Genomic DNA, 18174 nt, shown 5'->3' with positions numbered 1-18174 from the left:
GATGGGCCAGAAAACCTGTGAGATGGTATAATATATACCAGGGTGGCCATAGTTAATAATACTGTATTGTATTATTAAGAGAATAGATCTTAAACGTTCTCATCTCAAGAAAAAACATTAGCTGAGCTTCTGGTGGTCATTTCACAATATCAAACCATTAGTTCGTGCACCTAAAAGTAACATGATGTGATGTGTCCATTATATCTCAGTACACTGAGCAACAAGGAAAGAAAACCTCTGAGAAATGATGCATTTTGTTTCTGTGCATTTTTCTCTGGTGAGGTCACATTTATGTGGTCAACTTTTTTTTTTTTTTTTAAGCCCAAAAACAAAATACCTCTTCAAGAGAATAACAACTATGACCCTCATTTTCTGCCTGGGTAGAGGATTTTCTCTTTGCAGTCAGTCGTCTTTTCCTCTCTAACCACATTTTTTCCAGTTATAAAGTTTAAGGCTTGATCCACTCCTTGCCTCTTAAGTCATAGTGTGGTGGAAAGAACCGGAAACTAAGTCAAGAGGCTGCCTGCTGGATTTTGTTCCCGACGCTCACGTCAATGGTCTGTTTCCATGTCTGTAAAGTGAGCAGGTTGGATTTTATATATTTTAAGAGCTCTTGAACAACAATAGCAGAAATGTTTTTTTGTTATTGAGTTGGAGCCCAAGTGTCTTGAGGGCAAAGCATTGAAGAGCAGGCAATTGATTTACTGTGTAAAGCAGTTTACTATGACTGTAGGTTGGGTCTTAGACCTTTTACTTTGGGAATATCTCAAAATAAACTTACTCATCCAAGTGTTTTTCTGTTTTCTGAGATGCCTTATTTCAGTGTCTGTATGTCAATATTAAGTTAGGCTGTAATTTCTTAGATTCCCAGATAACTACCAACAGGCACATGCCGTGAAATATACCCTCTTTTAGATGATATCAGGGTGCTAAAGTCTCATTATTGCATTTAAGGAGAAACGACTATATCCGTTTAACTTTATTATATTTTATTTTTTTAAGGTTTTTTCAAATTTTGTTTTATTTTTGTTTCCTTAAGCAATCTCTGAGACCACCACAGGGCTTGAACTCACAATCCCGAGATCAAAGAGTCCCATGTTCCACCAACCGAGCCAGCCAGGTGTCCCTAGCTTTGTATTTCACAAATTTTTCTTCTGAGGCTTGCGTTTTAATATAAGCTCTTCTTTTGGGAAATTTTGTCATTTGCTTGTCTCTTCTGGTAAATCTGCATGAATCATTGCACCTATTAGCTCATGCTGAAGGAAGACCAGTGTATGTTCTTCCATGAAGTTCATTAGCTTTTTAAGGCATTTCAGTCTTCTCTGTGCTAGAAGAATGTTGCAGATTAAAACACACACACACACACACACACACACACACACACACACACACACACTTATATAATTTTCATTCATTTAGTCAACAGATGTTTGAACATCCTGTAGGTACTGGGGAAGTAGCAGTGAGCAAAAGAGAGTCTTTGCTCTTGTGCAGCTTACATCCCCTAGCAGGCGGTGGCGGAAGGAGATAAAAAACACGAGGTATGTTGGAGGCTGTCGAGTACCGTGAAGAAAAACTCAGCCGGGGTAGATGTGCTCTCTTCCATGGAGTGGTGTGAAGGGATATTTTGTGCAGAGGTGTGAGTGGGGTCAGAGAGCGAGCCACATAGTAGTCCAGGGAAAGAGCTTTCCAGGCAGGCATGGTATGTTCCAGAAATAGAAAGGGGACCAGTGTGGGCAAAGGGGAGAGCAGTGGGAAAGGAGGTCAGAGAGGCCTTCAGGAGCGAAATGGGTCGTCTGGTGGGCTGAGGTAGGGGTTTGGATTTTTTTCTGAGTGGGCTTTGAACAGAAGAATGGAATGATAGAAATTCTCTCTTGAAAGGATCTGTAATGTGGAGATTAGACTGCGGAGGGACAAGGGTGAGCACACCAAGACCAGTTAGGAATTTAGCACATGGTGGCAGCGAGGTAGGAGGTGGGCTAGGTGAGAAGTGACACTGGCTCAGATTAAGATTGTAGCAGCAGAGGAGATGGTGAGAGATGCTCACATTCTAGATACATTCTGAAAGTAGAGCCAACAGGATTTGTTAATGGATTGGATGTTGGAAGGAAGAGGAAGAGGAGAGAGGTTGGAATCGAGGCTTCTTTTCTTTTTCTTTTTTTTTTAAACGTTTATTTATTTATTTTGAGAGAGAAAGAGAGAGCACAGGACAGGCAGTGAGAGAGGGAGAGAGAGAGAAAGAGAATCCGAAGCAGGTTCCACACTAGTGGTGCAGAGCCCGACGTGGGGCTCGAACTCGCAAACTGTGAGATCATGACCTGAGCTGAAACCAAGACTCAGATGCTTAACCGACTGAGCCACCCAGGCGCCCCCAGGCTTATTTTCAAGGCTTGTGGCCTGAGCCCATGCAAAAATGGAGTTGTCATTTGCGAAAATGGGGAAGTTGGCTGGGAGAGGTCTTTAATGAGGAGGTTGGTTTGGGGTGCTCTTTAGATATCCAAGTGGAGATGCTGAATAGGCAGTCAGGTATAAGACTGGAGCTCGTGAGAGAGGATAGGGCTGGGGATGTAAACTTGGGGATTGTCAATTTGTAGATGGAGAGTGAGTGCACAGAGAGAGAAGGGGTTTACTATTAAACTAGTTTTAACAGTGAAGCCTTTTCCTTTAACACTGCAAACTCTTTGCCTTGTAAATATGGAGAACAAACAGGGCTACTGGAGGCGTTGGGGGAGGGGGGAGGGGCTAAATGGGTAAGGGGCACTAAGGAATCTACTGCTGAAATCATTGTTGCACTATATGCTAACTAATTTGGATGTAAATTATATATTTTAAAAAATTAGAATAAAAAAACCCGCAAACTCTTTTTCTTACGGAAGATAGACTCCGTAAACATGGTATTCTGTCACTGTGTTAGTAAAGATGTTGCTGTAGTTATCAAATGCAATAACCCCCTTCAGATTCAGTGGCACAAAGCCCCGGCCGTTTTGTTACGTCCACGGATGCCGTGGGCAGAAATTCAGATAGGCACAGCAGGGGTGGCTGTCTTTGCTGCACAGTGTCTGGGCCCCCAGCTGCCTTGAACGTCCAGGGCAGCCATCGTCCGGAGGCTGCTTCACCCACAGATCTGATGCCCAGGCTGGGATGAGTCAAAGGCTCATCTCAGCTGGGACTGCAGACCAAGTGCCTTCACGTGGCCTCTCCTGCCTTGGGCTTCTCACAGGGTGTTGGCTGGGTTCTGGGGAACGAGCCTTCTAAGAGAATCGGACGGAAGGCTTGGAAGTTGCATATCGACACTTCTGTTGTACTCTGTTGGTTGGAGCAGTCGTGGCCTTGGCCAGATTCAAGGGGAGGGGACAAAGACCCCTTGTCTCAATTGGAGGAGTATTAAAGAAGTTAGGGCCATGTTTTATAACCACCACAAATGCCCTTTGAATTTGAGGTTCTGCCCTAAACCACAGTAACTTTGAAGGAAGGAGTTCCAACGCAGGATCCATGGATGTGTGTTGTCAGCCCCAGTTGTGCATCGCTGCGTACTAAGTGACCAGGATTACCTTAATATCTCTTTAGGGGAAAGTGGCCCGAATAAACTTGGGGAAAGGTTCTTGCTTCTCTCCAGTAAGTAGTGAGCTATATTATGGGTCTGTGATACCGAGATTCAGAAATTTAAGCTCCCTTTCTCTGGTTTATTTCAATTTCCTGTCTTTGAAGAATATTAATAACTTACATAGCATTCCAGATCAGTGGATGCTTTTCTGACTTTGTAATTGGGGCTTTGTCCAAAGATACAATACCCACAGGCTTCTACCAGCCTCTTGCGCTTCTTCTCCCTTCAGTTGCCCTCAAGCCTGGAAATTTTGGCATGACACTTTGCTTGCCCAATCCAGTTGTTTCTCAAGGACTATATTCTTTCTGTTTTAAAGAGTTGGCAAAGGGCTCCTGGCTGGCTCAGTCGGTAGAGCATCCAACTCTTGATCTTGGGGTTTTGAGTTCAAGCCCCACATTGGGCGTGGAGCCTACTTTAAATAAGATATATAATAGGGGCACCTGGGCGGCTCAGTTGGTTAAGCGTCCGGCTTCAGCTCAGGCCATGATCTCATGGTTCGTGGGTTCGAGCCCAGCATCGGGCTCTGTGCTGACAGCTCAGAGCCCGGACTCTACTTCAGATTCTGTGTCTCCCTCTTCCCTTCCCCACTCATGCTCGCGTGCTCTCTCTCTCTCTCAAAAATAAAACATTCAAAAACTTTTTTTAAAAAAATAAAAATGAAAATTGGGGTGCCTGACTGGCTCAGTCAGTAAAGCACGCGACTTTTGATCTTGAGGTTGGTTGGCCTGGCCCTCAGAATAACTCTTCCTAGATGCAGTGTCCTCGCCTGGGAGAATCTGGCTGATTCAATAGAGGGATAATATCCCCGCGGTTTATTCGTTCGGTGCGTGTTTTTGGAGTACCTGTCACGAGCCGGGCACTGTGCTGGATGCTGGGGGGTGAGGGGGAGAACACGCTCCTGGGCAGCAGCCAAGGCTCTTCCTGCTCTTGTGGAGCTGGCATCCAGCGGTGGTGGTTACGCGTCCGTTATGGAGTCCTGGTGTTCGGGTCCCCGGCGGCGGCAGGGATAGAAGGAGGGTCCGGTGGGGGGTGAGGGGCGTCTTGGTGTTTTTGAGCAGCTACAAGAAGAACAGAGCGAGCGCCGGGAGCTCAGCCAGCAGGCTGGGGCCAGCCGAGGCAAGAAAGACAGGGCTCACCAGGCCATCGGTCACATTAATAACACAGACACTTAACATGTTGTGCCAGCTGTGTCTTAAGTGCTTCTACACATTGAGTCATTTAGTCCTTACGGTGATCCTGTGACGTCCTGTTGTCTGTCCTTTCTCACAGGTGAGGAAACTGAAGCACAGGGAGGCTAACTGGCTGCCACTTGCTCCCATACACCTAAGTGGGGGCACCTGGATCCGTGCCGGAAGCACAACGCTGGTCTGCTTTGATTTTACATATTTTGTTTTTCGGCCCAAGAACAATGCAAAGTCATCAGAGGGATTTAACATAGGGGAGTATTCAGATCAAATGTGGAAAATGGACTGGTGGCAAGCAAGCACATGCAGGGAGACAGTCAGAAGCTCTCATCATGGCCCATGTGTGTTTTGGCTCTGAGCTTTCTGGCTGATTTTCTTTTCCCTACCTGACTCCTTTTCTGGGCGGGGAATGGGAGAGTTTGTGCGTCAGAGTACAAGCCCCAGACCCTTTCTGTTAAATAGCAATGTGCTACTTCCCCCAAAGCATTTATTCTTGGGTTGCAGCAATCTTAATGTCTTGAGGGGATGGAGCCTGATTGTAATTTACAGACCAAATAGTCTTTGGAGGCCACCCAGCCCCGCGGCTCTCCCAGCGTCAGAGTTACTGCTGCGACATTTCTCAGGGTGAACATTTAACCTGCATTTGAACACCAAAGGCCGCAGGAACCCGGAAGGTTGTCCCTTACTCCTCCCTTTGTCTGGGTCACCTTTGCCCTTGAGACAGTCACCAAGCCCCCTCCCACCTCCCTCTTTAACATCTCTGGAAGACGTCCACCTCAAAACAGCTTTGAGGCTGCTGCCCCCGTTCAGGCCACTGCCAAATCTCACCTTGATTATAGCAGCCTGAGGGATCTTTCTGAAATATAAATCAAATTGTCACCAGTCTGCCTAAAACTTTTCAGACTTCCTTATTGCCCCTGGACAAGGGTTCATATTTCTCCAACCTCATCTCATGCCATAGGCTTTATACAGTCACTGCAGTGTTCTGCTTCATTACAACTGCCTGGATCCCAGGCCTGGAGATTATTATTCAGTACATCCGGAGTAAGGGCCAGCATCTGGCTTCTGAAAGCCGCTCAGGTGATTCCAGAGTTGAACCCTGATCCCTGCTCTCATTCCAGGGTTCTCAAAGTGGCCACACGTTAGCATCATCCGAGAGATGTTAAATAGCAAAACGTGGATCCCTGCCTCAGTGATTCCACTTTGACAAATCTGGTTTGATTTCCCAGGCACCTCTACTTTCAAAGAAAAAAAAAATTGCTCTTGTAATTCTGATCTGCAGCCAGGGTCGGGAACCTCTGTTGGCAGAGGGCATACTCCAGAGGGCAGGATCTGGGGTAGGTGTTAACGAGGAAGCAGATTGGCTCTGAAGTGTTTCACCCTTTCACGTACAGATCTCCACGTATCGAAGAGCCAAACTTCTGTAATTGTCTTACCCTCTTGGAACCCCACTTCCTGTTCCCCAAGTCTTCTTACTGGGCAAAACATTCAAGTTCTCGGACTCCCCACACTGATTGCCTGCTCTGAATGTGCTTGTTTCTTAGTGCACTGTTTAAATTGTGATGTAATTAGAGATTCATTCTAGATGCGGGCCACTTACAATGGGACGGATAGATTTTTCATTCAAACACTGTAGATGCCTGTTTAAAATACCATAAGATGGGGGTACCTGGCTGGCTCAGTTGGTAGATCATGTGACTCCTGATCTCAGGGTTTTGAGTTCAAGTCCCGTGTTGGGCAGACAGCTTACTTAAAACAAAACCATAGGATCACATTGGCTTGATATCATGATTGACTCATGGGTTACTTAAAAATCAATGAAAACTCCTACTCTGGGCTGATGGTGAAGAGCAGGAATTCTGAAAACGGACTATGTGGATTAGGGTTCCAGCTCTGTGCCATGACTACCTGTATGATCTTGGGTAAATCGCTTAAAATTCTGTACCTAGTTTCCTCCTCTATAAAATGGGGATATCTAGGTCACAGAGTTGTCGTGAGGATGAAATGAGTAAATAAATAGATGGCAAGTGCTTAAAACAGTGCCTGGAACATAGTAAGTGCCATATAAATTTAGTGATAGTCATTGGTTATTTGGCCTGCTCTTAAACCAAGGTTCTTACTTTCCATCTTTTTCTTTCATTTGGATATCACATAGTTGTTTTCACCTTTAGTCTTTTTGGGACCTGGAGCTATCCTTAGGTGAACTATGTAAGGAGATAACTTGATCAAAGAACCACGGGACCCTCCTGTCTTTCTTTTCTCCTGTTACATACTTACACTAAATCACAGTGTTACAAACTCCCTCCCTCAGCATAGGACACAAAGACCCATTAAAATGCACGCATTTGACATGGCAAGGTAAACTGACTTTATTATTTAACATGGCTAATCTGATACATTAATCTGTTCCCCAGGGCATTGAGGAAGTGGAATTAGCATAAGAAGTACCCATGGAAGGAATGTTGTGGGAGGAAGGAAAAAGCCAGCACTACTGTGCCCCCAGCAACCATGGGGGACATGCTTTAAAGCCATTGTTATTTATTTGTTTTTCTTTTTTTTTTTTAACTTTTATAAGTCTTCCAAAAGAGCGGTCCTTCCCCATTTTACTGAAGAAAAAGCCTGTTCAGTAGTCAAGTAATGTCTTTAAAAGAAATAGTTGATAAAATGGCAGGCAGGGTTTGCACCCAGGCCCATCCAGTGTCAGAGCCTCCCGTTGTGCTTGACCTCACACCACCCTGCCTCGGAGGAGTCTGTCTGGTTGGGGGAGTGGAAGTGTCACCAAGTGACGCACACATTTGGTCTGTTTTGTGGTTTTCATCCAGAGCTCAGACCTGTGATCGGGCAGCCTCAACCATAAACTGAGTACTGAGTAATTGATGAAGGTTGCCTAATTGTGTTACTTTCAGTTTAGAGGGAATTATGTTTATATTGTTGCGCCTTTCATCTGAGATATTTGTGATCAAATATGGTGCTGATCCCAAATCAAGTATGGAGAATACGTCCATTTTTAAAAAATTCTTTGACACTGGGGCACCTGGGTGGCACGTTTGGTTGAGCTTCTGACTCTTGGTTTCGGCTCAGATCATGATCTGGAGGTTCATGGGTTCAAGCCCTGTGTTTGGCTCCATGCTAGCAGCATGGAGCCTGCTTGGGATTCTCTCTCTCTGACCCTTCCTTACTTGTGCTGTCTTTGTCTTTCAAAATAGATAAATAAACTTAAAAAAAAAAAAGAAAAGAGGGGCGCCTGGGTGGCTCAGTTGGTTGAGCGACTGACTTCGGCCCAGATAGTGATCTCACGGTTTGTGAGTTCGAGCCTCGCTTCAGGGTCTGTGCTGACGGCTTGGAGCCTGGAGCCTACTTCTGATTCTGTGTCTCCCTGTCTCTCTGCCCCTCCCCCACTTATGCTCTGTCTCTCTGTCTCAGAAATAAATAGAAACATCAAAAGAAAGAAATTCCTTGACACTTACTAGATCTGAAATAACTGGAGACCTTGGTAATTCATAGTTCTCGGAATCCTTTTGTCAAAGATGACTGGATGATATAGGGCAGCTGGGTGGCTCAGTCTGTTGAGCGTCTGACTGTGGCTCAGGTCATGATCTCACGGTCTGTGAGTTCGAGCCCCACGTCAGGCTCTGTGCTGACAGCTTGGAGCCTGGAGCCTGCTTCAGATTCTGTGTCTCCCTCTCTCTCTGCCCCTGTCCTGCTCATGCTGTGTCTCTCTCTCAAAAATAAATAAACATTAAAAAATTTTTTTAATAAAAAAAATTGTCCTTTTTCTCACTTTTCTGAGTTCTACTCCCCAGTAATTTAGTACTTCTTCTATATACTCAAATTTGTCACGTTAGTAGGGAACTATAATTCACGTTCTTTTAGATCTTAGTGTCCATTTTTACAAGGAAGAGTTGGTTTCTGACTTTAAAGCAAATCCTATTATTTGTAACTAAATATATTTGAATATTACAATAGGTGTAGTTGGATTGGGCACTCAGCTGTTAATATTTTGTCTTTTAAGGAAATTAAAATTAGATTTATATATAAACTTATTATAAAGGCAAACACTTGATCTTCTACCTTATAAAGGTACTATTTGGATTTGTAAGCAACGATATTATATGTTTACTATACAAGCATACTTATTTTGAATTATCTTTTTCTAATTTGAAATTCCAGAGTCTTAATGTCTAAGGTAATTATGAATAGTTAAATTACAAATGGTTAAATAGGTAAAGCTGTAATATTAAAAAAAAATTTAACATTCATTTATTTTTGAGAGACAGAGAGACAGAGTGTGACCAGGGGAAGGGCAGAGAGAGAGGGAGACACAGAATCTGAAGCAGGCTCCAGGCTCTGAGCTGTCAGCACAGAGCCCGATGCAAGGCTTGAACCCACAAATGGCGAGAACATGACCTGAGCCGAAGTTGAACGCTTAAATGACTGAGCCACCCACGCACCCTAAAGTTGTAATATTTAAATGTAGGCTCTGTGGGGTGCCTGGGTGTCTCAGCTGGTTGAGTGTCTGACTCTAGATTTTGGGCTCAGGTCATGATATCGCAGTTGTGAGATTGAGCCTTTTGTCAGTCTCTGTGCTAAGCATGGAGCCTGCTTGGGATTCTCTCTGTCTCTGTCTCTGTCTCTCTCTCTGTCCCTCTCCGTCTCCCTCCCTCCCTCCCTCCCTCCCTCCCTCCCTCTTTCCCTCTCCCCCTTCCCTCTCCCTCTTCCCCTCCCCTTCCCTTTTTCCCTCTCTGCCTCTCCCTCTGCCTCTTCCCCCACTCACATGCTCTCTCTCTCTATACATATATAAAAATTTAAAAAAATTAAAAGTGAATATAAAGCTGTAAAATTACAATGGTCCTAATGTTTTAAGATTTATTTTTAAGTAATCTCTAGCCCAATGTGGGGCTCGAATTTACAACCTCGAGATCAAGAGTTGCATGCTCCACCGACTAAGCCAGCTAGGTACGCCTTATATTTTAATTAATTAGTTAATTAATTAATTTTCAAAGTAGGCTTCATGCCCAGTGTGGAGTCTAATGCAGGGCTTAAACTGATAACCCTGAGATCAAGATCTGAGCTGAGATCAAGAGTTGGATATTTAACCTACTGAGCCACCTAGGCACCCACCCCTAATATTTTAGAAGAGAGAAAATATATACACACTCTGAGTAGGTTAAAAGGTATTACATGAACATGGCAATTGTAGTTCTGGAGAGTGGGATGGTAGGATATGGGTGATTTTATCTTTTTTTTCCCTTTAAGTTTTTTTTTTAATGTTTATTTTATTTATTTTAGAGAGGGAGAGGGAGAGAGAATCCCAAGCAGGCTCTGCACTGTCAGTGTGGAGCCCGACACAGGGCTTAAACCCACGAACCATGAGATCATGACCTGAACCCAAACCCAAGAGTTGGATGAGCCACCCAGGCATCCCTGGGTGATTTTATCTGTTGGATTTCTGTTACTTTACACTTTGGTTGCCTTAGTCACTGGCCTTTTCTAACAGCAAAGAGGATGTTAGAATAGGCAACCAATAAAATATGTCTATGCTCTATTTATAATATAGGTATTTCTAACATAGATTGTGGCTAACACCCAAAGGAGAATCTTGTGACACATTGCAAGGTGGAACAGAAATTATCTTTAGATCACTTTCTGTTTTGGATTGTTGTATGCCCCTGGGTTTTGTCTCTCTCCTCACTTTGGCCCCTCACTCCACTGCCCCTGTCATAAACGCACTGGTGCATGGATGTGAACTGCAAATCTGAATTTAAAATGAAGTTTTATATAGTGATGTAATGAATCCCTTTCGTAAGCAGTCCTGATTTGTGTTTCTCAACACATCTCTTGGTTTCCTTAGAATGCAGTACATAAATGAGAACTGTGACTTTGGATAAACTTTTTAGTGATCTTTACAGTAATAAGTTCCCCATTAGACAATAGCTGTTTGCTTTATGACTTGTTGGTAAGTTATCCCCAAGGGGTTGAGAAATTCCTGTTTTGAAAAGTCCGGAAAGTCTTTGGTGACTTACTGTTTCATTTTTATTTTTCTTTTCTCTAAAGTTGTGGAGAACACGATCACACTGAGGTTCCCCTCCTATGCTGGCACCTCCTGTCTGCTAACCTAAACTTAGCACTTACACCTTGAGAGAATGACGCCCGATGTCATGCCCTAAGCCAGCCCCTGTATGGAATGAACTCATTTCTCTCTTGTGCACCCAGAATGATACTTGGCATTCAAATTGTGCAAATCATTTTCTGTGTGTCCTGCTGTTCAGTGAAAGTGGTTATTAAATCACAGGCTTCCCCCTATTCTGCAGATGAGAAACACTTTAGTTAGACCTTACATGGAGCTCTTTAGATTAATTTGTGATTTGAAAAACCAGAACTGAGATTGTGAAATAAAGTAGGCTCTTGTAAAACTTTTTCCAGTAAAACAGTTGCCACAAGCTAGTTGGCAATGGTTTTCGTAGACAATCTGGCTAGTGATCTCTTAAGGATATGCAATTCTTATGAAGAGCATGTGGGCTGATTGCCCTGTAGCTGCTGTTAATGAAATAGGGTTTGTAGCTAAGCAGCCTGTAAGGAGATCAGCACTATTTGACTCTTTGCCCATGTTCTCCTTAAAAATACTACCTGCTCTCTGCCTTCAATTTACATTGATTAAAAAAAAAATAGGATAGCTATTACGATATTACCTAGAGTGATTAGACTAAGAAGCAGAGCATAACGTCAGTCATTTTTGCTTCAATTTTATGGGAAAAAACTAGTAACTGGTTTCTGGTCTAAGTAATGACATAATTATTGTACTACTTGACTATATCCCATTTGTGTTGTCTCCCCACTAAAACCAAAACCTCAACAACAAAAACCCCTCTGAGTTGTGGACTTGAAATGAATTGGGCAATTTTCAAGAACTTGTAATTTTTTTAATGGTTTGAAAATGCAGACATTCATGTGCGACCTCAACATTCATCTCTAATTGAGCAGGTGTGATGGGATGTTGCTTTGTGGCTCGAACATGGAACATCAGGGAATAGACTGTGATGGCTCTACATTTGTATCCAAGATAAGCAATTAAATAATTAGTCTATTTTTTATCAATTTATAACACTGAATTTTATAAAAAGTGAGTGTCTAGGGGTCCCTGGCTGGCTCAGTCTGTAGAGCAGGCAACTCTTGATCTCAGGGTTGGGAGTTCAAGTCTCACATTGGGATAGAGTGTACTTAAAAAAAAAAAAAAAAAGTTGTCTATTTCTTTAAATCCTTTATTAGGAAAACTATAGCTTTTTGGTTACACAAGAGCGGCAGTATCCAATAAAAATAGAATGCAAGTCACATATGTAATGTTAAATTTTCTTTTTAATTAAAAAAATTTTTTTAATGTTTATTTATTTTTGAGAGAGAGACAGAACATGAGCGGGGGAGGGGCAGAGAGAGAGGGAAACAGAATCTGAAGCAGGCTCCAGGCTCTGAGCTGTCAGCACAGAGCCTGGTGCGGGGCTCGAACTCACAAACTGTGAGATCGTGACCTGAGACGAAGTCGGCCGCTTAACAGACTGAGCCACCCAGGTGCCCCTGTAATGTTAAATTTTCTAGTAGCCACATTAGAAGTAGAAAGATTTAGTGAAATTAATTTTAATAATATATTTTATTTAACCCAGTACATCCAAGATATTATCATTTCAACATTAGTGAGATATTTTACTTTCTTTTTTTTTGTATTAAGTCTTCAAAACCCACTGTACATTTTACACTTACAGTATATCTCAGTTTGAACTAGCCACATTTTTTTTAAATTTTTTTTTTTTTAACGTTTATTTATTTTTGAGACAGAGAGAGACACAGCATGAACGGGGGAGGGGCAGAGAGAGAGGGAGACACAGAATCGGAAGCAGGCTCCAGGCTCTGAGCCATTAGCCCAGAGCCCGACACGGGGCTCGAACTCGCGGACCGCGAGATCGTGACCTGAGCTGAAGTCGGACGCTTAACCAACTGAGCCACCCAGGCACCCCTGAAGTAGCCACATTTTGAGTGCTCAGTAGCCACATGTGGCTAGTGGCCACCATATTGAATTAATGTAAATCTAGAGTTTCAACACGTTTGTGTGCAGTAGACTCTACATAAATTGACATATTATACAGATTTCTATGCAGATCACATCCTGAGAAACATAAGGCAGATCTTGACACTTTTAGTTCTGAGGCAGATTTTAACTCGGCCCTAATGTGAATATTGTAAGAGAATTCTAATGGCCTTTGATTTCTTATTGAGGGTGACACACGCCACGGTTATAATGCCTCAGCTACCCCTTTCATTCCAGCCAGTGTTTGGTATACATGTACCACTGCCCAAGCAGCATCTGTCCTGTGGCAGGTTGGTCTTGGGGGTGGCAAGGAGAGGGGCAACTGCAAAGGCATGGTAGATGAACGTGTTTGGGAGGTTCCTAAGAGGATAGAAGACATTGTTTAGAAAAAAAAAAATTCCCAAGCACCCAGGAAACTTACTTAATTCCCCTCTAATGCTGTTGGAAAATTGAATTTATTTGTGGAAACGTATTGGTCTGATTGGGGCAAATATCTCATTCTGAAATTCTCATCTCTTTGCTTTATTGAATTTTTTCATCAGTGGAATTTAAGCCCTTGGTACATGAGGAGGGAAATACCTCAGGTCTGTGCTATAAGTGTAAAGTACACAACGGATTTAGAGAAGTACCAAAGGAAGAATGTAAAGTGTCTCTTTAATTTTTGTGCAGTTATATGTTGAAGTGATAACATTTTATACTCTATGTAGATAGATATGTATGTCTATGTATATCTACGTAGATATATATACCTATGTATATATCTACATAGATCTGTATATATATACTATATATTTTTAAGTGTTTTTAATTTTATTATTTATTATTTTTTTAAGTAAGCCTGTGCCCCAAGCGAGGCTTGAACTCAAAAGCCCGAGATCAAGAGTTTCATGCTCTCGTGGGGCGCCTGGGTGGCTCAGTTGGTTAAGTGTCCAGCTTCAGCTCAGGTCATGATCTCACTCTCTGTGAGTTTGAGCCCCACACTGGTCTCTGTGCTGACAGCTCAGAGCCTGGAGCCTGCTTTGGATTCCATGTCTCTCCCTCTCTTTGCCCCTCCCCCACTTGCGTTCTGTCTCTCTCTCAAAAAAAAAAAAAATAACTAAATTTAAAAAACTTTAATTTACTTGTTTCTTTTTAGTTTTTTAATATGGCTACCAGAAAACCCAAGATTCTGTATGTGGCTTGCATCTCTTTTGGATGGTGTTCCTTAGATTGTTCATTGTTCAGTATAAAAGACCACTTGGCGGGGGGGAGGCGCCTGGGTGGCTCAGTCGGTTAAGCAGCCGACTTCGGCTCGGGTCATGATCTCGCGGTCCGTGAGTTCGAGCCCCGCGTCAGGCTCTGTGCTGACAGCTTAGAGCCTGGAGCCTGTTTCGGATTCTGTGTCTCCCTCTCTCTCTGACCCTCCCCTGTCATGCTCTGTCTCTCTCTGTCTCAAAAATAAATAAACGTTAAAAAAAAAAAAAAAAAAAGACCACTGGGAAGGTCCTGCCTGTGCTTTCCTGAATGTATGCTTGAGAGCTTGACAGTTGATAGCACCTTTGGGATCCTGCACCCTGGCAGTAGCAGGTGGGTTATTCTGTGTGTGTTCCCACAAAAGTGGGAAGGAACCTGCAGCACAGGCCTCTTAGTCACTGTACGAAAACCTGATCCTGAACCACTTAGCTACCATTATACTTGTTGCTTGGGGAACAGAAGACCTATTGGTGTTTTGTTTTGTTTTGTTTTGTTTTAATTTTTATTTTATTTTATTTTATTTTTAAAAATTTTTTTTAACGTTTATTTATTTTTGAGACAGAGAGAGACAGAGCACGAACGGGGGAGGGTCAGAGAGAGAGGAAGACACAGAATCTGAAACAGGCTCCAGGCTCTGAGCGGTCAGCACAGAGCCTGACGCGGGGCTTGAACTCACGAACCACGAGATCATGACCCGAGCCGAAGTCGGACGCTTAACCGACTGAGCCACCCAGGCGCCCCTAATTTTTATTTTTGAGAGAGACAGAGGCAGAATGCAGGTGGGTTAGGGGCAGAGAGAGAGGGAGGCACAGAATCCAAAGCAGGCTCCAGGCTCCGAGCTGTCAGCACAGAGCCCGACGCAGGGCTCGAACCCACGAGGTGTGAGATCGTGACCTGAGCCGAAGTTGGACGCTTAACCAACTGAACCAACCAGGCACCCCAAGACCTATTGGTTTTGTTACCAGTTTGCTCTGTAATTTTTATGAATTTTAAAATATTTATTTGTTTATGTTTATTTTTGAGAGAGAGAATGAGAGTGAGTGGGGGAGGGGCAGAGAGAGAGAGAGAGAGAGAGAGAGAGAGAGAGAGAGAGAGAGGGAGGGAGACACAGACAGGATCCAAGATGGGCTCTGCACTAATAGCACAGAGCCCAATGTGGGGCTTAAACTCACAAACCGTGAGGTCATGACCTGAGCCAAAGTTGGATGCTTAACTGACTGGGCCACTCAGGTGCCCTGACTCCGTAATTTTTATGAAAGGGGCAGTTATAAGGGTGCTTCTTCATGCCTCCTCTGAGAAATAAATAAAGAACTCTGGATAAGTGTACATGTTTGTGTGCCTTCAGTCTTTCATTAAATGTTCTCACAATCCCAGAGAACCATCTCAGTATACTTTGATCTGTACATATGTCACTCTTTGGCTATTACTCGTAGTCATTTTTACAACTTCTTAAGACTGCTCAGTCTGTACTGATGTTTCCATGGCGTGCCTGGGTGGCTCAGTTGGTTGAGTGTCCAGCTCTTGATTTTGGCTCAAGTCATGATCTCATGGTCGTTGCATAGAGCCCTTGTCCAGCTCTGCACTAGGCATGGAGACTGCTTAAGATTCTGTCTTTCCCCCTCCCTCTGCCCCAATACCTGCTTTTGCGCTCTCTCTCTCAAAAAAAAAAAAAGGGGGTGCCTGGGTGGCTCAGTTGGTTAAGCGTCCGACTTCGGCTCGGGTCATGATCTCACAGTCCATGAGTTTGAGCCCCGCGTCAGGCTCTGTGCTCACAGCTCAGAGCCTGGAGCCTGCATTGGATTCTGTGTCTCCCTCTCTCTCTGCCCCTCCCCTGCTCATGCTCTGTCTCTCTCTGTCTCAAAAATGAGTACAAACATTAAAAATTTTTTTGAAAAAAAAAAAAAGATATTTCCGTGACCCAAGCTATTCAGAAAGAGGACTAAAGGTGATTAGCCAGGTTGGTTTCTCATACCTGAGCATTTCCCTGGTGTATTCATGAGCTTGTATGCCTGGGGACAAAACTTGTATGCCTGGTATTTAGCATCTCTTCTTTCTCATCCCGGAATGAGAACTTTCAAAACAAAATTACTTTTCATTGAGTGGGAGAATCCCAGGCAGGTCCTTGCTTATACTTTTAAACCTGTATTCCTTGAGTTTTGCTCTCCGTCCTCCCTGAGCAGCCACATTCCGCATTTTGGTTTTAGTTTAGGGTTTGGTGTATATTCCTTCCAGTTCACCACTGAAAAGGGGGGGACTGGGTGGAAAGGAAAGAGCTAACATCTGTTCAGCATCTGTTGTGTGCCAGGCACTGGGCTGGGTTCTTTGGAAATATCTCAACAACCATGAGAAATAGAAATTATGATCTCTTCCTCTGATGAGGAAGTGGAAACGAAGTTATGTAATTTTTCAGCTTCACATACTTCTGGTAGATAATGGATTCTGGAACTTGGCAGAGGCCATGCTGACCTTGACATCCTAGCCAATAAGAAGTTGCGACGTGGTTCCAGAGTTAGAGACTGTGAATGTGTACGTATTGTTGTACACGGGGAGAAACACGCAGGGTCCTTTCCAAAGCATCTTTTATTCCTAAGCGCAGACCTGATGCCTGTGTTGGGTAGGTGGGGTGTTTCTAGATTTTTGACTCCTACTTGGGCTTGCAGTGACCATATGAACACTTTGGTTTACAGCTGGGACCCCTGACTCCCGCAGGATGGCCCAATGGAATCAGCTACAGCAGCTCGACACACGGTACCTGGAGCAGCTTCATCAGCTGTACAGTGACAGCTTCCCAATGGAGCTGCGGCAGTTTCTGGCCCCTTGGATTGAGAGTCAAGATTGGTAAGTCCTTCCTGAGAAACTCCCCAAATTGTCAGGTTTTGGTTTGAGTCAAGAGACGTAACGTGCTGTAGCTTCATTCTGTGCTACCTATTTCATCAAAAAACTTAGGGGTGTAGGTGGTGGGGTGAAAGAGATCAGGAGATAAAGAGGTACTCTCGGTCTTGTAAAAACGTTTTCTGTATTAGAAGTGTGTGCGGGCAACTGTCTCTTGGCACACTGAAGCAGCCTGCTTGGTGGTGGATGTTTTGAAGGCTGATTTGGATCTCATTGACTTGGTGAGATCCTCTGTGTGTTCTGACACTCCAGGCATGTGCTACAAATGTTTTTTATCTCAATGAAAGTTCTGGCATGGGTAGAGATTCAGGCCCATAATTCTGATTCCCTTTTAGTTATAGGAAGAGACACAGATAAGAGAAATAGACTCTTTCATAGAGGAGATAATGGCACAGAATTCCAATGACTGTTTCCTTCATTTTAATGTGTTCAGATCCACCTATTAATTTTCATTTAATTCCGGCCTGTGACCTAGTTTTTCTAGAGTTTGGTGAGGGGCCAGGGAGATGATGCAGAGAGGATGGAGATAGACCGTGCCAGCCTGGGATTGCTTATTAGCTACTACTAATCTGACCTCAGAGCTAAGAATTTAAAAGCACAACAGCGTATCTGCCCACTTCACCTGAATAGTTTTATAAGTATAGACTCTGACAGTGGCTACTGGGATCTGGAATAATTGTTAATAATCATTGAATTCATAATATTTCTTGTTGCTCAGCAAGATGAATCTAAGTGATGAGTGGGTTAAAGCATCGGCTTTGCCTTGTTTTCTACCCTCCTTGATGGTGGTTTCTATGCGTGTGCATGCACATGTGTGTGTGTAGGTTTCAGAATCATTCTGTATCCTTCTTCCTTTTCCTAGGGCATATGCGGCCAGCAAAGAATCACATGCTACTTTGGTGTTTCATAATCTCTTGGGTGAGATTGACCAGCAGTACAGCCGTTTCCTACAAGAATCGAATGTTCTCTATCAGCACAATCTGCGAAGAATCAAGCAGTTCCTTCAGGTGTGATGAGAAACTTGACCCCGCAGAGTAGGGTGTTCACTTTCTGTCCAGGAAGTATTTCTTTTCTCATTTGGCTAAGTATTGAGATCCTATCTTGTACTTTCAAAGGAGAAGCTAGTAGCCCTTTCTCAAACCAATGTATACCCACCCTTGAGCATCTTTATCTGAAATCTACTT

General features: G+C 43.5%; 1 protein-coding gene across 5 annotated transcripts in view; it reads left to right on the top strand.

The window, feature by feature from the left end:
* Positions 1–18174, top strand: part of STAT3 (signal transducer and activator of transcription 3) — a 69791-nt gene that overhangs the window by 21389 nt on the left and 30228 nt on the right. For all 5 annotated transcript variants that reach the window (XM_086687352.1, XM_086687350.1, XM_086687351.1 and 2 more), the window contains exons 2-3: positions 16786–16936; positions 17853–17997. In XM_086687352.1, the coding sequence (XP_086543478.1) occupies positions 16809–16936; positions 17853–17997 (273 nt within the window). In that variant the 5' untranslated portion in view covers positions 16786–16808. The remainder of the gene's footprint in view (positions 1–16785; positions 16937–17852; positions 17998–18174) is intronic.

Source organism: Puma concolor, chromosome E1, assembly GCF_028749965.1.
Source record: "Puma concolor isolate L17-30 chromosome E1, mPumCon1.1.hap2, whole genome shotgun sequence".
Classification (NCBI taxonomy): domain Eukaryota; kingdom Metazoa; phylum Chordata; class Mammalia; order Carnivora; family Felidae; genus Puma; species Puma concolor.
This window is presented reverse-complemented; position numbering and strand designations above follow the sequence as displayed.